This window comes from Heteronotia binoei, chromosome 19 (assembly GCF_032191835.1).
Source record: "Heteronotia binoei isolate CCM8104 ecotype False Entrance Well chromosome 19, APGP_CSIRO_Hbin_v1, whole genome shotgun sequence".
Lineage (NCBI taxonomy): Eukaryota > Metazoa > Chordata > Lepidosauria > Squamata > Gekkonidae > Heteronotia > Heteronotia binoei.
This window is the reverse complement of record NC_083241.1, coordinates 12418713-12438505: the sequence shown is the minus strand read 5'-3', so window position 1 is coordinate 12438505 and position 19793 is coordinate 12418713. Positions and strand designations below refer to the sequence as shown.

The 19793-nt window shown below is 48.4% G+C and overlaps 1 protein-coding gene across 1 annotated transcript in view; it reads left to right on the top strand.

Moving 5' to 3' along the window:
- ADAMTS17 (ADAM metallopeptidase with thrombospondin type 1 motif 17) overlaps positions 1–19793 on the top strand; it is a 323961-nt gene that overhangs the window by 85359 nt on the left and 218809 nt on the right. The window contains exon 7 of the mRNA XM_060260248.1: positions 5947–5990. Coding sequence (XP_060116231.1) covers positions 5947–5990 — 44 coding nt within the window. The remainder of the gene's footprint in view (positions 1–5946; positions 5991–19793) is intronic.

The following is a 19793-nucleotide window of genomic DNA, read 5'->3' as shown; positions in this document are numbered from 1 at the left end:
CTGTGCCAGGAAAAAGCAACCGCTGGGTTTCCAACAGCTGGAGTCGGAGTTTCTTTCTCTCTCTTTTGCATTCAGGACCATTTAAAAAAAAAAAAAAAGGGTCAGCCTCTGAAACAGAACGTTAAAAGCAGTGTCTCTGTGAATGGCTTTGCACAGAGATCTCTGCTCACTGCTGCCCACTTTACTGCCTGCCTTGGGGCCAGAGGTGTTGCTCCAGTCATTCCCTGAGATGCATCATTTTCCAGGAAGGCTTGCATCAGTGCTTAGTTCTCATGGTCCTTTCTTACATGTCCAGGGATATGCTGATGGCCATTTTGGGATCAGGCAGCAATTTTTCTCCAGGCTAGTTTGGCCAGGGAACCCGGGGAGGTCTTTTGGGGCAAGGAGCAGGGGTCACTGGGTGGGTGTGTGAGGGGTAGAGGCGGCGCTGCAGATTTTGCCACCCCAGGCAGCCGTTCCACTTACGCCCCCATCCCTGCCCTTTAAAAGAGGGGGAAGAAGGTGGAGCTGCTTCTGTCGCTTCTTCCCCAGGCAGAAATAGCCAATCTGCCTCCCCCTTCCAATTTAAAGACTCTTGTCGATCAGCTGATCGACGGGGGTCTTTAAATGGTGAGGAGGGGGTAGCGTGGTGCGGTTAGAAACAGGTAAGCAGGCGGGGGAAAGAACTTGTACAGGGCCTCATCCTTGCTCTCAGACTGCCTTCCCTGCAGAGGAGGCAGCCCAGGAGTGGGGCGGAGCTTCCTCTTTCCTCCGCCCGAGTCTCGGGCAGGGGGAGGAGCTGACATGAGGCCTCGTCCTCACTCTCGGGCTGTCTTCCCTGCAGGGGAGGCAGCCCAGAAGTGAGGCCGAGCTGTCTTTTTCCTCTACCCGAGTCTCAGGTGGGGGAAAGAGCTGCACCAGCTGGAATGTGGGGAGGGAGCGTCTACTGGCGCTCTGTGGGCCATGCGGCGCCCTAGGCAGCCGTCTACATGGCCTACTCCCATGCGCTGGGCCTGGTGAGGGAGAAGGCATTTGTGCTGGGGATTGGATTAGATGACCCTGGAGGTTCCTTCCCCACTCTATGATTCTGTGATTACTGCATTGTGCAGGGAGTTGGACTAGATGACCCTGGAGGATCCCTTCCCACTTTGCGATTCTGTGATTCCTTAAGATGAGATCAACCATGTCTGAGGGCCAAACAAGAAGATACTGCTTCCCCATGGCAGGGAAGTGGTATCATTTAGTTTAACAATAAAGCTGGCTTAATGGAAGCTTTTTGGTCATAGAAGAGATATGCTGCACTCCTCTGAAAAAGTTTGCTAGTGCTATCAAAACCCTTTTTTGCTTCCCTGGAACTTCCACGGGTGTTTTTCTTCTGCAGGAATCATTCTCGTCCTCAGCTTTGGTTGCTTTGCTTCCCTGTGTAGGGTTTCCTCCCCAAGCCTGGATTCCCCACCAGGATACCCAGCACAGGGGAGAGTGGTGACTGATCTCTGCAGTCCAGTTTGATGGACAACTTGCATTAATAAGGAGCACCATCCCCTCCCTGGGAAACTTTGCTGGCTCTTTTGCATGCATCTCCTGCATCCTCAGAATTCTTGAGATAAGAACATAAGAGAAGCCATATTGGATCAGGCCAATGGCCCATCCAGTCCAAGACTCTGTCACACAGTGGCCAAAAAAACCAGGTGCCATCAGAAGGCCCACCAGTGGGGCCAGGACACTAGAAGCCCTCCCACTGTGCCCCCCCCCACAAGCAACAAGAAGACAGAGCATCACTGCCCCAGACAGAGACTTCCATCCATACCTTGTGGCTAATAGCCACTGATGGACCTCTGCTCCAGATGTTTCTCCCATCCCCTCTTGAAGCTGGCCACGTTTGTAGCTGCCACCACCTCCTCTGGCAGTGAATGCCATGTGTTAATCACCCTCTGGGTGAAGAAGGTCTTCTGGGCCACCCAGGTCGGGACATAAAACATGGGAGGGAAGGGAGAGCATTCAAAACGGAATCTGAAGTTTGAGTGGGCAGAGTCCTCTTAGTGATCTAATTTATTTATATGCGTTTATCTTGTAAGGTTTACGCTGTGCTTTCTCCCCAGTGGGATCCCAAAGTGTGTGTGTGTGTGTGACTGGCCCGAGCCCACCCAGTGGGCGTCCAAGGCAGGGTAAGGAACATTCTGCCATGGCACTTTGGTTCAGTCACTCTCTTTTTGTCCCTGCCTGACCTATCTCACATGGCTGTAGTTGCTCTGAGGATAAAATGGTGGCAAGGAGAACAGTATCATAAATTTCTTGGGATCCACGTTGGGGACCAGGTGGGGTACAGTTCTTAGTAAATACTGCCTGTGCCATTTCAGACTATCATAGTTTTTTAAAATGTTATCAAAGATTTCAGGTTTCCACGGCTGGTAACATCGTTAGGGTTTGTAGAGTCTTTCGGGATCAAGTGCCGTGTTCTACTGGAGAAAGTTTTCCTTCCAGACGTTTCATTCTCAGCTGCGGAGAACATCCTCAGTGACGTTGCAGCCGGAGTAGGCACTCAGACCTTCTTGGCTGCTGTGCACTGAGTGGGGCCAGGGCTGCTCACTACCCTTCCAGGAAGCCCCACCAAACAAACATCCACAAACCAATTGCCCTTTCATCACACCCCCTCCAGCCTAGAAATAGCAGCTCTCCAGCAGCCCTGGCCCCACTCAATGCACAGCAGCCAAGAAGGTCAGAGCGCCTACTCTGGCTGCAACGCCACTGAGGATGTTCTCCGCAGCTGAGAACAAAACGTCTGGAAGGAAAACTTTCTCCAGTAGAACATGGCACTTGATCCCGAAAGATTCTACAAACCCTATTTTTTTAAAATGCTTCCCAAATAAAAGAGTGTGTGTAAAAGTTTGCTGGCGCTTTAATTTGCTGGCGCTTTTCTTCTGCATGGAGGTATCTGTTGTAGTGGGATAGAACCCAAAATTTGACCTCCTTGTTCTCTGTAATGGTTCTCATCTACCAGTGCATGCTGGATATATTTTCCCCAAAACCACCTTTCGGAGCCCTCAGATGGAGATGTGGAGCTGAAGGTGTGCAGTCGCTCCCCACTCCCTGCAGTGCGACACAGAGGAGTTAATTTGTATTCCATTACACGCTTATCTGGGAGAACCCAGATTCCCTACTCCTCCACTTGCAGCTGCTGGGATGGCCTTGGGTCAGCCGTAGCTCTTGCAGGAGTTGTCCTTGAAAGGGAAGCTTATGGGAGAGCTCTCTCAGCCCCACCCATCTCACAGGGTGTCTGTTGTGGGGGGGGGGGGGAAGATAAAGGAGATTGTGAGCCACTCTGAGATTCAGGGTGGAGGGTGGGATATAAATCCAATGTCTTCTTATTGACCGCATGCAGGAGGGATTGTTTGAAGCTGCACTCCTCCCCCCCGCCCCGCCATCTTCAGGGTCTCTCTGGAGCAGTGCAAGAGGCAGAAACGTGCTTTTGTTTGCGGTGCTCGTGAGCCCCTTAGGGGAGAGCGTCCCCCCCCCGCCCCCCCATGGACCAGTGCCGCCTGCCACCTACTCCAAAGTTCACAATAAAAAGCATCTGGAGGATTTACCGGTTTATATAACATAATAAATCCTTAAATAAACTTCTGTCGAGCTGGCACTGGGAAGTCCTGCGAGGAGGCTCCCGCCAGCTGGAACGAAAGCGAGATGTCATCGGCTGCCTCGTGAGAAGGCTTGTCTTTCAAGCAATCAGATGTGATAGAGAGGCCTGGGGTTCTTTGGGTTTGTCCATTCTTGCTTCTGTCTGGATGAGATCGGGTTTTTCAGAGGGCCGTCACAGTGGAGGGAAGGCAGCGATGACGGAGGTCCTCAAAGGAGAAAGAGATGAAAGAGAAGAAGTGATTGGGCGGGGCGGGGGGTGTATCAAACATTGTTTAAATTCTCATGCATTTCATCGCGGAGGGCAAAGGGGTAACTGTTGGAAGTGCAGTCTTGGAAATGTTCTCACTGCATACAGCCCCCAAAGTTCCTTTCCTTTTTCCATGATCTTTTTTTCAAGTGTGTGTGTGCAAGTATTGTGCTACAAACTTACAACAAAATAGCTAGCTGTGAACAGCACTGATTGGCTAATACCGGTAATGTTATAAATTCACCCCCATCTCCAAATAGGTCTGCTAGCCTGAGCCTGACAGCCAGCGGGAGGGTGGGGGTTGGGGAACATGGGGCATCTCCAGTATAACTGTGCCACTTCTGTGTCACCCTATCTCCTGACAACCCTATTTCCAAATCCTCAGAGTTATATTTTTTTAGGTAGGAGAAGAATGGTTAAAAGAATTAAGATTGTCCATGCAATCTTAAAATCAAAAAGTGAGAAGCTCATCTAAGCATGGGGAAGGGACGAAGTTGAATGTTAGCACCATGTTTGTCTTGGTAGAATGCTTACCTGTTGTGCAGGTAAGTTGAGCTTATTCCATGACAGAAGAATTGTGCTACACCGATTAGCTAATACCGGTAATGTTATAAATTCACCCCCAGGATGTTGTAAATTCGCCTGCCATGGTTTCTTTTTTAATCTTAATGTCTGTCTTTAGACAAACGGAAGCAAATAGTTGCCTTTGTGTGTGTGTGTGTGTGTGTGTGTGTGTTCCAAATGGTGTTGAATTTTGCACTGGAATTTTGCCAGATTTGTTTGACTTTTGGCAAATTGATGGGATTTATTTCCCACCCATTCTCCAGGGTTCAGGATGGGCTACTCACGTTTAGAACTTACCAGTGGAAAAATGATATGGTCATGAGGCTTATCTTCTCACACCCACTCACCTTTCGATACTTCGGTTATTGCTGTTGGTATTCATCGTGCTTGCATCCTGATTTTCCTCAGGGAGGTCATAACAGCAAACATAGAAAGGTTTATCCTTGCAACAATCCTGTAAGGCCGGCTAGGCTGAGAGAGTGTGACTGGCTCATTGTTACCCCTAGTGAAGTCTGAGGATGTGTGGTGATTTGAGCCTTGGTCTCTGTGGCTCAAACTTGCATACTTGGGGTGTCAAACATATAGCCCGCAGACCAGAACCGCCCCTGCAGGGCTCCTATATGGTCTGTGGGCAGCTGACTGTTGTCGGCTTCCTAGGGTTGCCAAGTCCAATTCAAGAAATATCGGGGGACTTTGGGGGTGGAGCCAGGAGACATTAGGGGTGGAGCCAAGAGCAAGGCTGTGACAAGCATAATTGAACTCCAAAGGGAGTTCTGACCATCACATTTAAAGGGACGGCACACCTTTTCAATGCCTTCCTTCCATAGGAAATAATGAAGGATAGGGGCACCTTCTTTTGGGGCTCACAGAATTGGACCCCCTGGTTCAATCATTTTGAAACTTAGGGGTTATTTTGGGGAGATGCACTAGATGCTATGCTGAAAATTTGGTGCCTCTACCCCAAAAAACAGCCTTCCCAGAGCCCAGATACCTGTGGATGAATTCTCCATGATTTTCTATGGGAATAAATCTCCATAGGGAATAACAGAGTTCCTAGTAGACATTTCCCTCCCCTCCCCCCGCTTTCTGACGACCCTGAAGCGGGGGGAGGGCCTCCAAACCGGGGGATCCCCTGCCCCCACCTGGGGATTGGCAACTCTACTGCTTCCTGCATCCCCAGCTCTCTCCTACTGATGTCAGTGGATGTAGACGGGTGTTTAGGATTGTGCTGAAAATCTCTCTTGCTCTCATACCCATGGAATGCTGCCTCCTGCTCAGCTGCACCCACATAATATGACATAGCTAAAAAGAGAAGCGCCCTCTGTTTCCATAATTGCAGGCCTGCAGTTGATACATAAAATTAAATGTACAAGTGTGTATATAAATTTCCGTGCTCTGATGTTTTTGGATTCAACAGAGATGTGGCAGAAATGTTGAAATAATGTACAGAAAGCACTCGGCATGTTCTAAGACTGCATTCCCAAATGAGTATAATTAAGGTTATTTTTTATTATTTTTAGGACAGATTTTTGTGTCCACAAAGATGAGCCCTGTGAGACCGTGGGTAAGTAACGGATGTAACTTGCAACCCTTCTGCGCTGCTCTAGTATAAAATTAATCTTTCCAAACTCAAGACGTTGTTTCCTCTGCTGTCTGTTCCATGGGAATGATTGTTTTAACCTCTGTTAAACTGCTGACTAGATCAGGCAACTACGTATTTTTTGCACCATAAAATGCACTTCCCCCCCCCCAAAAAATGTGGGGGGAAAGTGTGTGTGTCTTATGGAGCGAAGGTACCGGTACCTACCTTCCGGGGGGGGGGGGTGTGATCCACTGCCTCCGCCTCTGATCCCGGTGCTTCCCCCGCGCCTGCCTGCCTGGCTCCAGCTCTGACGCTTACAGCAAGCGCCAGGATCGCTCCCTCTGCCCTCCGATCCCGGCGCTTGCTGTAAGCATCAGAGCTGAAGCCAGGCAGAAAGGCACGGAGGAAGCACCCGCCCCCTCCGCAAACCCAGCGCTTTGGAAGCGCCGGCTGTGGAGAGGGCAGCGTGCTTCCTCCCTGACTGCCTGCCTGGCTTCAGCTCTGACGCTTACAGCAAGCGCCAGGATCGCTCCCTCTGCCCTCCGATCCTGGCGCTTGCTGTAAGCGTCAGAGTTGAAGCCAGGCAGAAAGGCACGGAGGAAGCATGCTGCCCCCTCCACAGCCGACGCTCGCAAAGTGCTGGGTTTGCGGAGGGGGCGGGTGCTTCCTCCATGCCTGCCTGCCTGGCTTCGGCTCTGATGCTTACAGCAAGCGCTGGAATCGGAGGGCAGAGGGAGCGATCCTGGCGCTTGCTGTAAGCATCAGAGCTGGAGCCAGGCAGGCAGGCACGGAGGAAGCGCCGGGATCGGAGGCAGCGGATCGCCCCCCAGGAGGAAGGTGCATCCTATCGTCTGGAGCGCCTTATGGTGCGAAAAATACGGTAATTCACATTCGGTTTGGTTGACGTTGTGAGTCTTTTCAGCAGTTGCTTCACATCGTTAAGGTCATTTTGCACGCTTGATACCTGTTGCTGCCTTGAGATCTTGCTTATTTGTTAGTAAGTATAAGTATGGAATGTCCTGGGACTGAAGAGTACTGGAAACGAAACCGAATACATAGTAATTGGCTGGCTGTAAGGAGCAAGAAGTTTTACTGCTAATCACTAGTTCTAGATCCGAACCCCAACAGTAGTTTCTATCTCACAGCAGTCCTTAAACAGCTTGTGACCCAATATCAATGGAATATTTTATCTCCTGATTTTGCTTGTTGCAAATACATCTGGCAGACCTCAATGTATGGCCAACACGTTGGTGAGTCGCAGATTGTGCAGAACCACCATGGATGGTGCTTGAGGTCAAAAAACAGTGCTACGGAGCTAAACATAACCTCTGAATCCACTCTTCTTTTATTGTCCCCCTGACCATTATGTGCCAAAGCATCATGCCCCACTGTTGGCCCTTCGGAGTAACTGGGTGGCCATTGTGTGAGACAGCTGATGGACTAGTTAAGCCACCCGTCTGATGCAGCAGGGCTGTGGTGGGCTTATAGGAGTCAGTTTGGTGTAGTGCTTAAGTGTGCGAACTCTTATCTGGTTTGATTCCCCTCTCCTCCATTTGCACCTGCTGGAATGGCCTCGGGCCAGCCATAGCTCTCACGAGAGTTGTCCTTGAAAGGGCAGGTGCTGTGAGAGCCCTCTCAGCCCCACCCACCTCACAGGGTATCTGTTGTGGGGGGAGATGATTGTAAGCCACTCTTGAGTCTCTGATTCAGAGAGAAGGGAGGGGGGGTATACATTTGCAGTCTTCAGTCTTCTTCTATAACCACTAACAAAATTCTAATCTCCACTCCACTTGAAAGGGCAGGTGCTGTGAGAGCCCTCTCAGCCCCACCCACTTCACAGGGTATCTGTTGTGGGGGGGGGGGAGATTGTAAGCCACTCTTGAATCTCTGATTCAGAGAGAAGGGAGGGGTATACATTTGCAGTCTTCAGTCTTCTTCTATAACCACTAACAAAATTCTAATCTCCACTCCACTTGAAAGGGCAGGTGCTGTGAGAGCCCTCTCAGCCCCACCCACTTCACAGGGTATCTGTTGTGGGGGGGGGGAGGAGATTGTAAGCCACTCTTGAGTCTCTGATTCAGAGAGAAGGGAGGGGGTATACATTTGCAGTCTTCAGTCTTCTTCTATAACCAACTAACAAAATTCTAATCGCCACTCACTCCAGTACAACATTCAAGAGCCTTGGAAGGAAACTGTGATTTCTAAACTGGTTGAGAGACTGGACTGAGATTGGATTAAAGCAGTTGGTAAGACCTGTGAATAGCAGCCAGTTAGCATACAGATCATAAAAAGAGTTTACAAGCAGATGCAAGAATCCAATCTGAGCTATACTTATCACTCAAGTATTTATACATCTTGACTCTAGCTAGCGCTTCCTGGCAGTTAACCTCCCCCTCCACCTGTAACAGTTGGCAAAGTCTGTTTCAATGCGTCTGAGGATGTGTGTGCACACATGAAAGCTTATACCCAGAATCAAACTTTGTTAGTCTTAAAGGTGCCAGTGGACTCTTAACTTTATTCTGTTGCTTCAGCTCAACACGGCCCCCCACTTGGATCTATTATAGAGCATATGTTAGTTTTAGAACTCCTGTATTTGTCTAGAAATCTAGATTTGAGGCCAGTAGCGCTGGAGAGTCCAACAAGATTTTGGAGGGTCTAAGCTTTTGAAAGCTTTTGATTCTCAAAAGCGTATACGTTGAAAGTACTGTTGGTCTGATCTTTAAAATGATACTGGACTCAAATCTAGCTGTTCTACTACAGACCAGCATGGCCAGTTTGGTGCAGTGGTTGTGCGCGGACTCTTATCTGAGAGAACCCGGTTTGATTCCCCACTCCTCCACAAGCACCTTGGGTCAGCCACAAGTTCTCTCAAGACTGTTCCGCTCAAGAGCAGTTTCTGTCAGAGCTCTCTCAGCCCCACCTACCTCACAGGGTGTCTGTTGTGGGGAGGGGAAGGGAAAGAAGATTGTAAACCACTCTTGAGATTCTTTCGAGTAGTAAAGGGCGGGGTATAAATCCAGTCTCCTCCTCTGCATTGGTCTAGAAATCTCTTGTTTTTGCAAAATAAGCTGTTTTGATGTTCCAAGGGGATTCTGAGCGTCTGCGAATGAGAAACAAAGCCTGAATTGGGAGCGATAATCTAGAGCAGTGACATGGAAGGGCCCATTCCAATCTATCCACCCTATCCATCCATTGCCAAATGATATCACCTTTCAGCTCTCCTTAAGTATATTGCATTGTAAACACTTAGTCCGGGGTGTCAAACTCATTTGTTAGGAGGGCCGGATCTGATATAAATGGGACTTTGTGGGGCCGAGCCATGCATGTCCTAAAATGTAATCCCAGAGAGAGAAGATGTACACTTTATAAAGGACACAGGCAAACACAATTAAAGGTGTTATTTTTTTTTAACTTAATATACAAACGTGTTTAAAACTCTAGCAAAATTTTGTTTAAAATGGAAAGGTAGGGGAATAGTGGGATTTTGCAATGCAGTTTTAAAAATAGAACGTCAAGGAAAAGCAGAAGGATCACACAGCAGAAAACTAAAAATAAAATAAAATGCTCTCAGCCTGGGAAAACATGAAATGGCTAGGCAAGGCAATGCAAGCTTCCCCCACCCCTGGTCTACTCAGATTAGCAATGGCTCTCCAGTGGAATAGCCCCCTTTGGCTGTGGGTTTTCGAGTTAGAATATTCACTAGGTTCTGACTCCATTTGAGAAGAGACAAAGCTGACTCAAAGCATCCACGCTTGATTTGCAACGACACAACTCCAGGAAGCTTCAGCCGGCCATAGGAACGCTGGGAAGTTAAACCTCTCCATTGAAACAAAGTTACGAGGAAAACGTGGAGTGGATTTCCCATGCCAGTCTGCTCTGCCTATAGGCCTGAGTGGGAAATCCATTCCACGTGGATTTCTGTGCTGTCTGTTGTGGGGAGATGAAGTGTGCTTGCGCACAAAAGCTCATGCCTTCTCGAATCACTTTGTTGGTCTCAAAAGTGCCACTGCCTTAAGTATAGTGCATTGTAGTCAGGGGTGTCAAACTCATTTGTTAGGAGGGCCGGATCTGATATAAATGGAAGTTTGTGGGGCCGAGCCATGCACGTCCTAACTTTATTCTGTCGCTTCAGACCAACATGGGTTGCCATCTGGATCTGTTGTGGGAAGAGGAAGGGAAAAGAGATTGTAAGTCGCTCTGAGACGCCGAGGGAAGGACAGGGTATAAACCCAACTTTCCTCCTCCTCACTGGGTATGAGACCCTGTCTTCTTTAAGCTCATGTCAGAATTGGATTTTGGGAAACACAGATATTCAAATCCCTACTCTGCTGTGGATGCTCACTAGCTGACCTCGGGCCAGTGACACACTCTTACGGGATTGTCGTGAGAATAAATTGTGCACATGTGGAACTGCCTTATCAGTTTCAGTCATCGGTGTCAGTATTGTCTACTCAGACTGGCAGCAGCTCTCCAGGGTCTCAGGCAGAGGTCTTATATCTCACCTCCTTTTAACTAGAGATGCCAGGGATGGAACCTGGGACCTTGTGCAAATGGAGCAGAGGCTCCTCCACTGAGCCACAGTCCCTCTGCCCCACAAGGGTGAACTGTTTTGGCTCCTTTATGAGGAGAAAGGTGGAACAAATGAATGAATAAATAAAATAAGTCACCTATGGAGGGATTTTTTTTTTTAAAGTTTTTGGCGTAGTAGAAGAATAACCAGTGTTGGAAGGGCCTAGATTTCCACTTTCCTTCCAGAATCTGGAGTTAAACATAACATCTCGTGAGTCATGGAAGAAAAATGTCTTTTATTTCTGAATGGCATAAATTGACTCTATCAGGGAACAGGACTGTAGATGAAGATGATATTGGATTTATATCCCGCCCTCTACTCTGAATCTCAGAGTGGCTCACCATCGCCTTTATCTTACCCCCCCCCAAACAACAGACACCCTGTGAGGTGGGTGGGGCTGAGAGAGCTCTCCCAGAAACTGCCCTTTCAAGGACAACTCTGCAAGAGCTATGGCAGCAAGTGGAGGAGTGGGGAATCAAACCCAGTTCTCCCAGATAAGCCTGCTTCGGCAGGGAGGGCAGGATATAAATCAAATCAAATAAAAAATAAAATAAATTAAGTGTCCGCACACTTAACCATTACACCAGACTGGCTCTTTAGTATCCTATATGGGTCACTCCTGGACCTCCAGGTTCTTGTAAGGTCTGCTTATTCCCCTCACCCCATGATAGGCCCCCTCCCTTGATTCTTGCTGTTTTGGGCAGCGGTCCCCAACTCCTGGTCCGCGGGTCGGTCCAGGTCCATGGCCTGCTAGCAACTGGGCCATGGTGCAAGGCAGGGGCTCTGCATCACCCCTTTTACTCCACTGCCTCTTCCGCCCACCCAGGACCCAGGTGGACAAAAGAGGCAGTGAAACCTCACTCAGAAGCACAACCTCTTTCCTCTGCCTGGGTCCCAGGTGAGCAGAAGGGGCAGCATGGCAGCGACCTTCACCTACCCCTCATTTAAAGACCTCAGTGGGGGAGCAGGGACGGGGGTGGGGCAGCCTGGGGAGGTAAAAACCCCAGCACCTCCCCTCCACTGGTCCGTGGAAAAATTGTCTTCCATAAAACTGGGCCCTGGTGCCAAAAAGGTTGGGAGCCACTGGTTTTGGGAGTTTGAAGGAAGTAGAGGTTGAGGATATAGATATGATTGTGGCAGAAGGAAACCATCTCTGTTTTCAGCATTCATCAGATTGCCACTGAATCTCTCCATTTTAAAAATGAGGGTTTTTGTGGTTCACAACACCCTCATTGTCTTCTAACCCAATGGAAACCATATTTCCATGGAGGAAGTATTTAAGCTGTGTACCTGAGTCCAGATGTGGCTACAGAACTGCACATGGCTAGGGCAGTCTGTGTGCTAAAATAAACCTGATGGAAGACACATGCTCCCACTTAGGAACCGGCGTCTCTCTCCATAACATTTTTGTTTGGTTTTTTTGCATAGCTTGCAACATGTTTACTGGCTTTGTCATTCTGTGCGCAGTCAGATTGTAAAAGCAAGGGTGGCAGGAAGGGCTAGGGGTCCTTGTTTGGTTGACACAACTGGGAAACTCCACATGAGAACTTGGTGAAATTTGTGCCCTGCCGCTTCTTCGGTTCCTGTTATTTGTTAACACCGCATTCGTTCAGCGTCAAATTGGTGCTTAAGGGGGAAATGTAAAGCAGGCCAGTCTTTCTATTAGGAGAGAAAGGAGGTCAAAGAAAGGCTTTGCAGTATAGCTGACAACACATAAGTGTGAGGTTTTGCCAAGTAACACTCAGATAGACTTCCACTATGAATGCCTAGGAAAGCTTTATTGATTTTTTACAGGTGCAGACCAGTGTTCCCTCTAAGCTGAGTTAGTGCGAGCTAGCTGACAGATTTTTAGCCTCCAGCTCATACATTTTTGCCTTAGCTCAGGAAGAATTGCCCCAGAGCACACCAAGTTAAGCAGTAGCCCACAACATTAATGCCAGTAGCTCACAGCTTTAATGCCAGTAGCTCACAAAGTAGAATTTTTCTTCACAAGACTCTGCAGCTTAGAAGGAACATTGGTGCAGACCTCTCCCTTAGGAGGGCTTGCCAGAAGGGAAAGTGAAAAGCAGACATTGTTAAGTAATTCCAAAAAGTGCGGGCTTTCTTCCCACCTCCCAGACCTTCAAAGGCCTAACTCTTCATGACACAGTTCACAGAGGACTCATCCTCTTATCCAGGGGTGTTGAACTCATTTGTTATGGGGGCCAGATCTGACATAAACAGGGCTTTTTTTAACAACAGGAACTCTTTTGCATATTAGGCCACACCCTCCTGATGCAGCCAATCCTCCTGGTGTCAAGTCTGCTTTAACTCTGGTCAAGCCTGCATTCAATCTTTGGTTCAGGAGAGATGTATCCTGGGTAAAGCCACACTGTATGCCAATGCTGCTAGCCTGAACCCTCCTCACCCTTTCCTTTCCTTTGTTATGTAGTGTTGCTTTGAAATGGGAATATGGGAAAGAGATTATGGTGCCTTCTCAGGCAGGGCGTCGGGGGAGGTTTGGAGTCGGGAAGACGCTCAAGGCCAAGCCAGTCCTGAGAACGAAATGGTAACATCAATGTGTGAATGAGCCCTGCATAGAGTGCCCCTCCCTCAAGAATCCTTTTGATGTGTACCTTATATGATTGCTTTTACTGTATGATCTTCAGTCTTTCAATCTCCTTGTAGTCGAGAACAATGATATCAATAAACTAGCCACTTTGTATCAACAAGGCCTCATTATTGAATCAGCTGACTTGACACCTGGAGCTTACAGGAGGCCCTGTAAGCTCTTGGAGGATTGGCTACATCAGGGGTGTGCCATCTAATATCCAAAGGAGTTCCTGCTACAAACCCCCCCCCTGGACATAAATAACACCTTATCAGACTGGGCCATGTGTGTCATAAAATGTAATGCCAAGTAGCAGAGATATAAGCTTTATAAAGGACCCAGACAAACACAAAGACTTTTTTAAAAGGTTAAAATAAAACATGCTTAAAACATTAGCAGTCTTTGGTCTTAAAGGTGCTTTCTTTGCATCTCTCCCATGTGATCCAGGAAACTGGGCAAAGGAAGCTCTGGTTCTTTCCCTCCTTCCCCAGGGGAAGAGGATGGGGAGGAACATCAGCCAGTAGAAGGAAGAGAGGCTTGGATCAGTAGCTCTGCTACACAGCTGAGAGAGCCTGGCAAAGCAAGCTTTTCCTCACCCCTTCCTCCCCAAGGGAGGAGTCTCAGCAAATGGAGAAAACAGAGGCTTTGCTCTGTAACTCTTGTGTGATTCAGCAAGCCTGGCAAAGCAAGCTGTGATGCAGAAGGAGGCGTGAGAGAGGGAGAAGGAAGCAGATGACAGCCAGTTGCTCAGGGTCTTGACAGGAGCCCTTCGAGGACCTGTTTCAGCCCCTGGGACACATTTGACACCCCTGCTCTTATCTCTTGAGAAACAAAAGTTACTCTCATCCTCCATGTCCAGCCAGTACAAGGGAGGTCCCTACATTCCATTTTTATGGGAAGGGCGGGATACAAATCATAGAATGAATGAATGAATGAATGAATGAATGAATGAATGAATGAATGAATGAATGAATGAATGAATGAATTCCCAGGCAGTCAGTAACATCTCCACTGGGAGAGAGCGAATAACCTTCACAAAACCAGTATGTGGGCATTACATTCTGCATAGCAAGATAATGATACAAAGGAGGGCATGACAGGAGACAGAACATGGATCCGGACAATAAGTCCTTCTCCCTTCTACTGTAGAACTCCGCTGTTGAAGAAGTTATGGGGGCAGAGAAGGAGCTCTGAGTCTGGAAAGCTCCATTCCTTGCTCTCTGCGGAAGGAGGAATAAAAAGGCTCTTGAAATGCAGGTCTGGAAACTGAAACCCTGGAGAGCCACCTGCTCGCTGCAGCCAGGTAGCCAGTACTTGGCCAGATGGATCGTTGGTCGTCTCTGTTTAGGAGGACTTTGTGTGGCTTCAGTCAATTGCGGAATGATGTCCTTTGAGCAAACTGAGTTTTTGACACCAAACGCACTGAAATCTTATTTTACGTTCACCCTCTGCAAGTCAGTGGCTGAAAGGAATGCAAGCTCCCAGATATTCCTGCTGCTTTTGATCCGGCTCTTTCAAGTAAAGGGTACTTTTATCAAAGATTTCAGGTTTTCACGGCTGGTAACATCATTGGGGTTTGTAGAATCTTTCGGGCTCAAGTGCCGTGTTCTACTGGAGAAAGTTTTCCTTCCAGATGTTTCATTCTCGGCTGCGGAGAACATCCTCAGTGGCGTTGCAACTGGAGCAGGCGCTCTGACCTTCTCGGCTGCTGTGCATTGAGTGAGGCCGGGGCTGCTGGAGAGCTGCTATTTCTAGGCTGGAAGGGGTGTGGTGAAAGGGCAATAGGTTTGTGGATGTGCCCATTGTTTGGTGGGGCTTCCTGGAAGGGTAGTGAAAAGGAAACTGGCTGTTGAATGTGACCATTGTTCTGTGTTAATTGCTGGGAGGGTTGGAAGGGGTGTGAAGAAAAGGAAGATGGTTGTTGATTGTGCTGATTGTTCTGTGGAATGTGCTGGTTGTTCTGTGAATTTCTGCAATTTATAGTCTGTAGGGTTTTTTTGCAGAGCTGGATACCAAGATTGGTGGATGGAAATGCCTTCTTCCTTTCTGTTAAAATTGTGCTGGCATATTCCGAAAGATTCTACAAACCCCAAAGGGTACTTTCTCCCCCAAGAACCTCTTCAATGTTGTAAAACATTTCGATGAGGGCGGGGTGGGTGGGGGGAACTTACAGGAATCTTTCTGTGCCAGAAACAATGCAGGGCCTAGATTTGCATTGGGCACAGAACGATATGCTCAATAGGCACCTGTGGAATTATGCTTTAGCCAGGGCTGGCCCTCCCACTAGGCAAATTAGGCATTGGCCTAGGGCGCTGGGCTAGGGAGGGCACCAAATTGGACCCTCCCGGCCCAGGGCTATAGGAAAATGCCCAAATTTTGCCCTGCGAGGGTTCCTGGTCAGCGCACATCCTCTGTATCACTCCCTGAGCGTCCTCAGATGCTCAGAGAGTGATACAGAGATTGCACGCTGGCCAGAAGCCCTCCCAGCCCCTCTCTGATGATTCCGATCGTCAGAGTGGAGCGGGGAGGGCTTCTGGCTGGTGCGCAGTCTCTGTATTGCTCCCTGAGCGTCCTCCATGGGGTGGGGGGGGGTGATGGTGGCAGGGGCCAGAGCGCAAGAGAGGAGAGGGCAGCCTGGGGGGAAGTGCCATGGAGGGGGCGGCGGCAGGCTGATCTGCCTGGGGTGTCCTGGCCTTAGTTGCCCCCTGTTGCACTGGCCCGTTTAGTAGAGCCAGGCCTGAGCGTCCCAGGATCTTTATACTCCTCCGGGCTGCAAGAAACAGATGGAAATCTTGCAGTCCTGTTTTTATGTCTGTTTTATATAAAGCGTGCAAACAGTGTTTTCTGTGTAAGTGCATAGCTGCATATGGTTCAACCCAATAACGAAGTTGTGATCTACTAGAGTCTTTAAAGCAAGCACAGCGATTTAGTATTGGGAGAGAAGGCGGCATGCTGTAGCCCAGTCTCATTCAGATATCAGAAGCTAAGCGGGGTTGGTAATCCAGGGTTTCAGGTGAAGGTCTTTCACATCATCTACTACCTGACCTCACTTTATGTTCCGCCCATTCCCTGTAGGGCTCAGGATGGAGTACGACATATAATAAAACAATAAAATACAATGAAAACATTTTAAAAGACAACTCAACAGCACTCAGATGACCATGACATCACATATTGCCCGGCCTAGCCATCTCACATCACGATATCTCATAGGGATGGCCGTATTTCTTCCAGTTCCTAGCACAGATGATAGTGCTGGCCGGGGAGGCCAACCAGATCAGCAATAGACGCCTGCAGCTTCAGGAACTGCATGGATAAATGTTAACTTTTATGCGAAGCTGCCTTTTACTGGTAGACTCTTGGGGTGCAGCCGGACGTACCATTAGTGGCGACACAGCTCCGTCTCGCTGACGGATTAAATGTGTTCGTTCAGACATCCACATCTGGCAATCGAGCCCTATATGGTCGAGGACCTGTCTACTTTAGGGACCATCTCTCCCCATATGAACCCCAGAGAGCACTGAGGTCAGCCGGGAAAAACTTGTTGACTATTCCCGGACCGAGAGAGGTGAAGCTGCAAAGCACCCGTAACCGGGCCTTCTCCTCTGTAGCCCCGAGCCTATGGAACCAACTTCCAGAGGAAATGCGGGCCCTGCAGAACCTTGAACAGTTCCGCAGGGCCTGCAAGACCTTCCTCTTCCGACTGGCTTTCGCTGATGAAAATGGAAATTGCTAAGGAAACCGCCACCGTAAACATAAACAGCAAACATAGCATTAGCACTTTTACTAATTTTAATTTAATTAATTTTTAAAACTTAAGCAGAATTTTTAATTAAAATGTTTATAATGTTTAAACGTAATTTTATCCATTTCTGTATAACTAAACCTGAATTATGTTGTTAGCCGCCCTGAGCCTGCTCCGGCGGGGAGGGCGGGATACAAATAAAATTTTGTTGTTGTTGTTGTTGAGCGTATTCCAGTGTCATCCCGGCTTGCTACGCATCTATGGCGCATTAATTTGACAGCACATAAAATCCGGTCCTTTTTCAAAAAGGCTGCACAAGATCGTCTTTTTCCTGTTTGGACAGCTCACGCGCGATACTGCCTCTCGCCTTTTTAAAAAAAAAAAAAAAAAGCCCCAGCAGACATGCGCATTGCCAGATCATCCGGGAATCTGAGGTGACGCTTCTGCTTCTCCAATCAACACAGGATTGGAGGGGGGGGGGACGTTATCCCACTATTTAGAACAGGAAAAAATCTCTTTTTTTCAATGTGGAGGATTTCTGGAAACTCCCCCCCCCCGAAGTAACGTTTGATTTCCCACCTCCAAACAGTTGGGCGCATGTTCAATGCCACCCCCCCTCCCAGAAATCACCACCTGACCACGCATGCTCCAAGAAAAGAGCGTGATAGTATTGGATGTCTGAACGCTCAACAACAAAATGAGTCGCATTCTTGGATGCTCGTCTGAACGGCCCTGCATCGAATCAATATTCAGCTGTTCAAATTTGAGCGCTACACACACGCTTTTAATGTGAGGTGTGACCGCACCCTTGGTCTGTCAAGGTGAGTATTGTCTGTTCCGACTGGCAGCAGCTATCCAGGGTCTTTTGCAACACCTACTATTAGTTTCTCTTAAATGGAGATGCCAGGGATTGAGGCTGGAATCTTCTGCATGCCAAGTCAAATTTCGGATTTCAAATTCATTAATGTGACAGCCCGTAGCCAATATAAATACATTCAAAGAAGCACAATTGGTATGTAATACAGATAGTTACATAAAATATTATACTAATTTAAAAAAGAACTAATGCCAGTTATCTGTAGTGGTTAAGTGCGCAAACTCTTATCTGGGAGAGCCGGGTTTGATTCCCCACTCCATTTGCAACTGCTGGAATGGCCTTGGGTCAGCCAGAGCTGCTGCTGCTGCTGCTTCTTCTTCCCCCCAAAACCCCATAAATGAACATCAGTTTGTAGCATCAGTCACATTCCCTGACATGGGCTCTCCGCACAAAATCCCTTGGATGGAGAAGTCACCTTCTCCTGCATTGCACAATGATTGCTTCTTGCCTGTGCAAATGTGCAGAATTCTCAGCTTGTCCACGACTGCCCGTTCCCCCGTGTTCCTTAGAGGCTACGCGTCTTGGATGGAGAATGTACACAGTTCCCTCTTTGTGACTTCAGCATTCTCCATGGTAGCTTGGTGTTTATGCATATTCTCCATTCACCTCATGTTAACCCAGATGTCCCTGAAGATTCAGGTTCTGTAGAAATTGAAATAACTTACTAGGAAACAACAACAAGGGGGGGGGATTGCTTGCTGGAGCAAAACCGGCACCAGGCGGCTTGCATTTGTCTTTTGGCTGAGCGTCCTTGCTGGAATGGACGGCCTGGGGGGGGGGGAATGGAATTCAACTGCCAAGGTAGCTCCGGAGGTTACATAATGGCTGAGTCGAGCTCAAAAAATGGGGGGAAAATATGTAAGTATGTATTTTGTGGGATAAGAACTTTGCCGGCCTCTCCAAGAGGCAGAACAACCACATTGGAGCTGGAAAAAGAGTTTGCTGGCGTTCAGTGTATCCTGGCTCAATTTGGGTTGCCCAGCCCCAAAGGATAGCAAGAACCCCCTCCCCCCAAAATGGGAGTATTTGAAGGGAAAGATAAGTCAGTGTGCATATTTCCTACAACAGACGTGACTGCTTTTCTCCAGTGTCATCATCCCAGCCCACACCACCCCCCTCGCCCCAGAAGCTAGTTAAACGGTCTGCAGTCTGCACCCGGCAGCCCTGGGCCGTATCTCTAGTGTTGTGACTTGAATCAGGTCTCCGTTTTCCTGCTGGAAGCTCCGTTCCAGCCACGCTGCCTCCCTCGGAGCCTGCCAAGCAGGGAGAGTTCAGCCTCCCGCTCTTCATATCCTGTTGAAGGAGACGGGATGAGCCGCTGCATGGGATGGTGGAACCTGAGCTCCCTTTTAGAAGGGCTGGTTTGCATGTGTGACCCTTTGCCAGTTTTAAGGGTGAGAGGCATGGCCTCGTTTCCTGTTGGAGGCAGGAGAATAGAACTCTTCCCTCTTTCCGGGGCCTTTTTTTTGCACAAACTGCTGGGATGCTTCTCTGGGAAAGGGATTGTAAATGGAGTCTGTAGTAGGCTGGCCAACCTCCAGGTGGGGCCTGGAGATCTCCCAGAATTATATTGATCTGCAGGGGTGTGGGGCAAGCAGACACAGCCATGTGGCTCTCAGTCCCTCTGTTTGTTTGGAGGAAAACTCCTCCCCCTAGGCTGTTCTTTCATTTTCCTATTAGTCTGAAGAAGTTGGCTGAAATACAGCAGATGGTTACATTCAGCAACGTGAGTAAATTGCCTCAGTGATATCACAAAAGTGTGTGCTCGCTAACTGTGTTTATTTTGGCTACTTTGTGAGAGTACGTTTGTTCACATTCATTTAGTGGAAGTGTAGCTGCTGGGGGATGAGAAAATGAAGGTTGTATTCAGGGGAACTGCACTTCTGTATTTTTATTTACTTATTTTAGGGAATCAAAATGTCTCCCAGCTCCACCTCCAAAGTCCCCAGATATTTTCTGAGTTGTACCTGGCAACCCTAAGAAAATGGCTTCTTTGAGTGGTG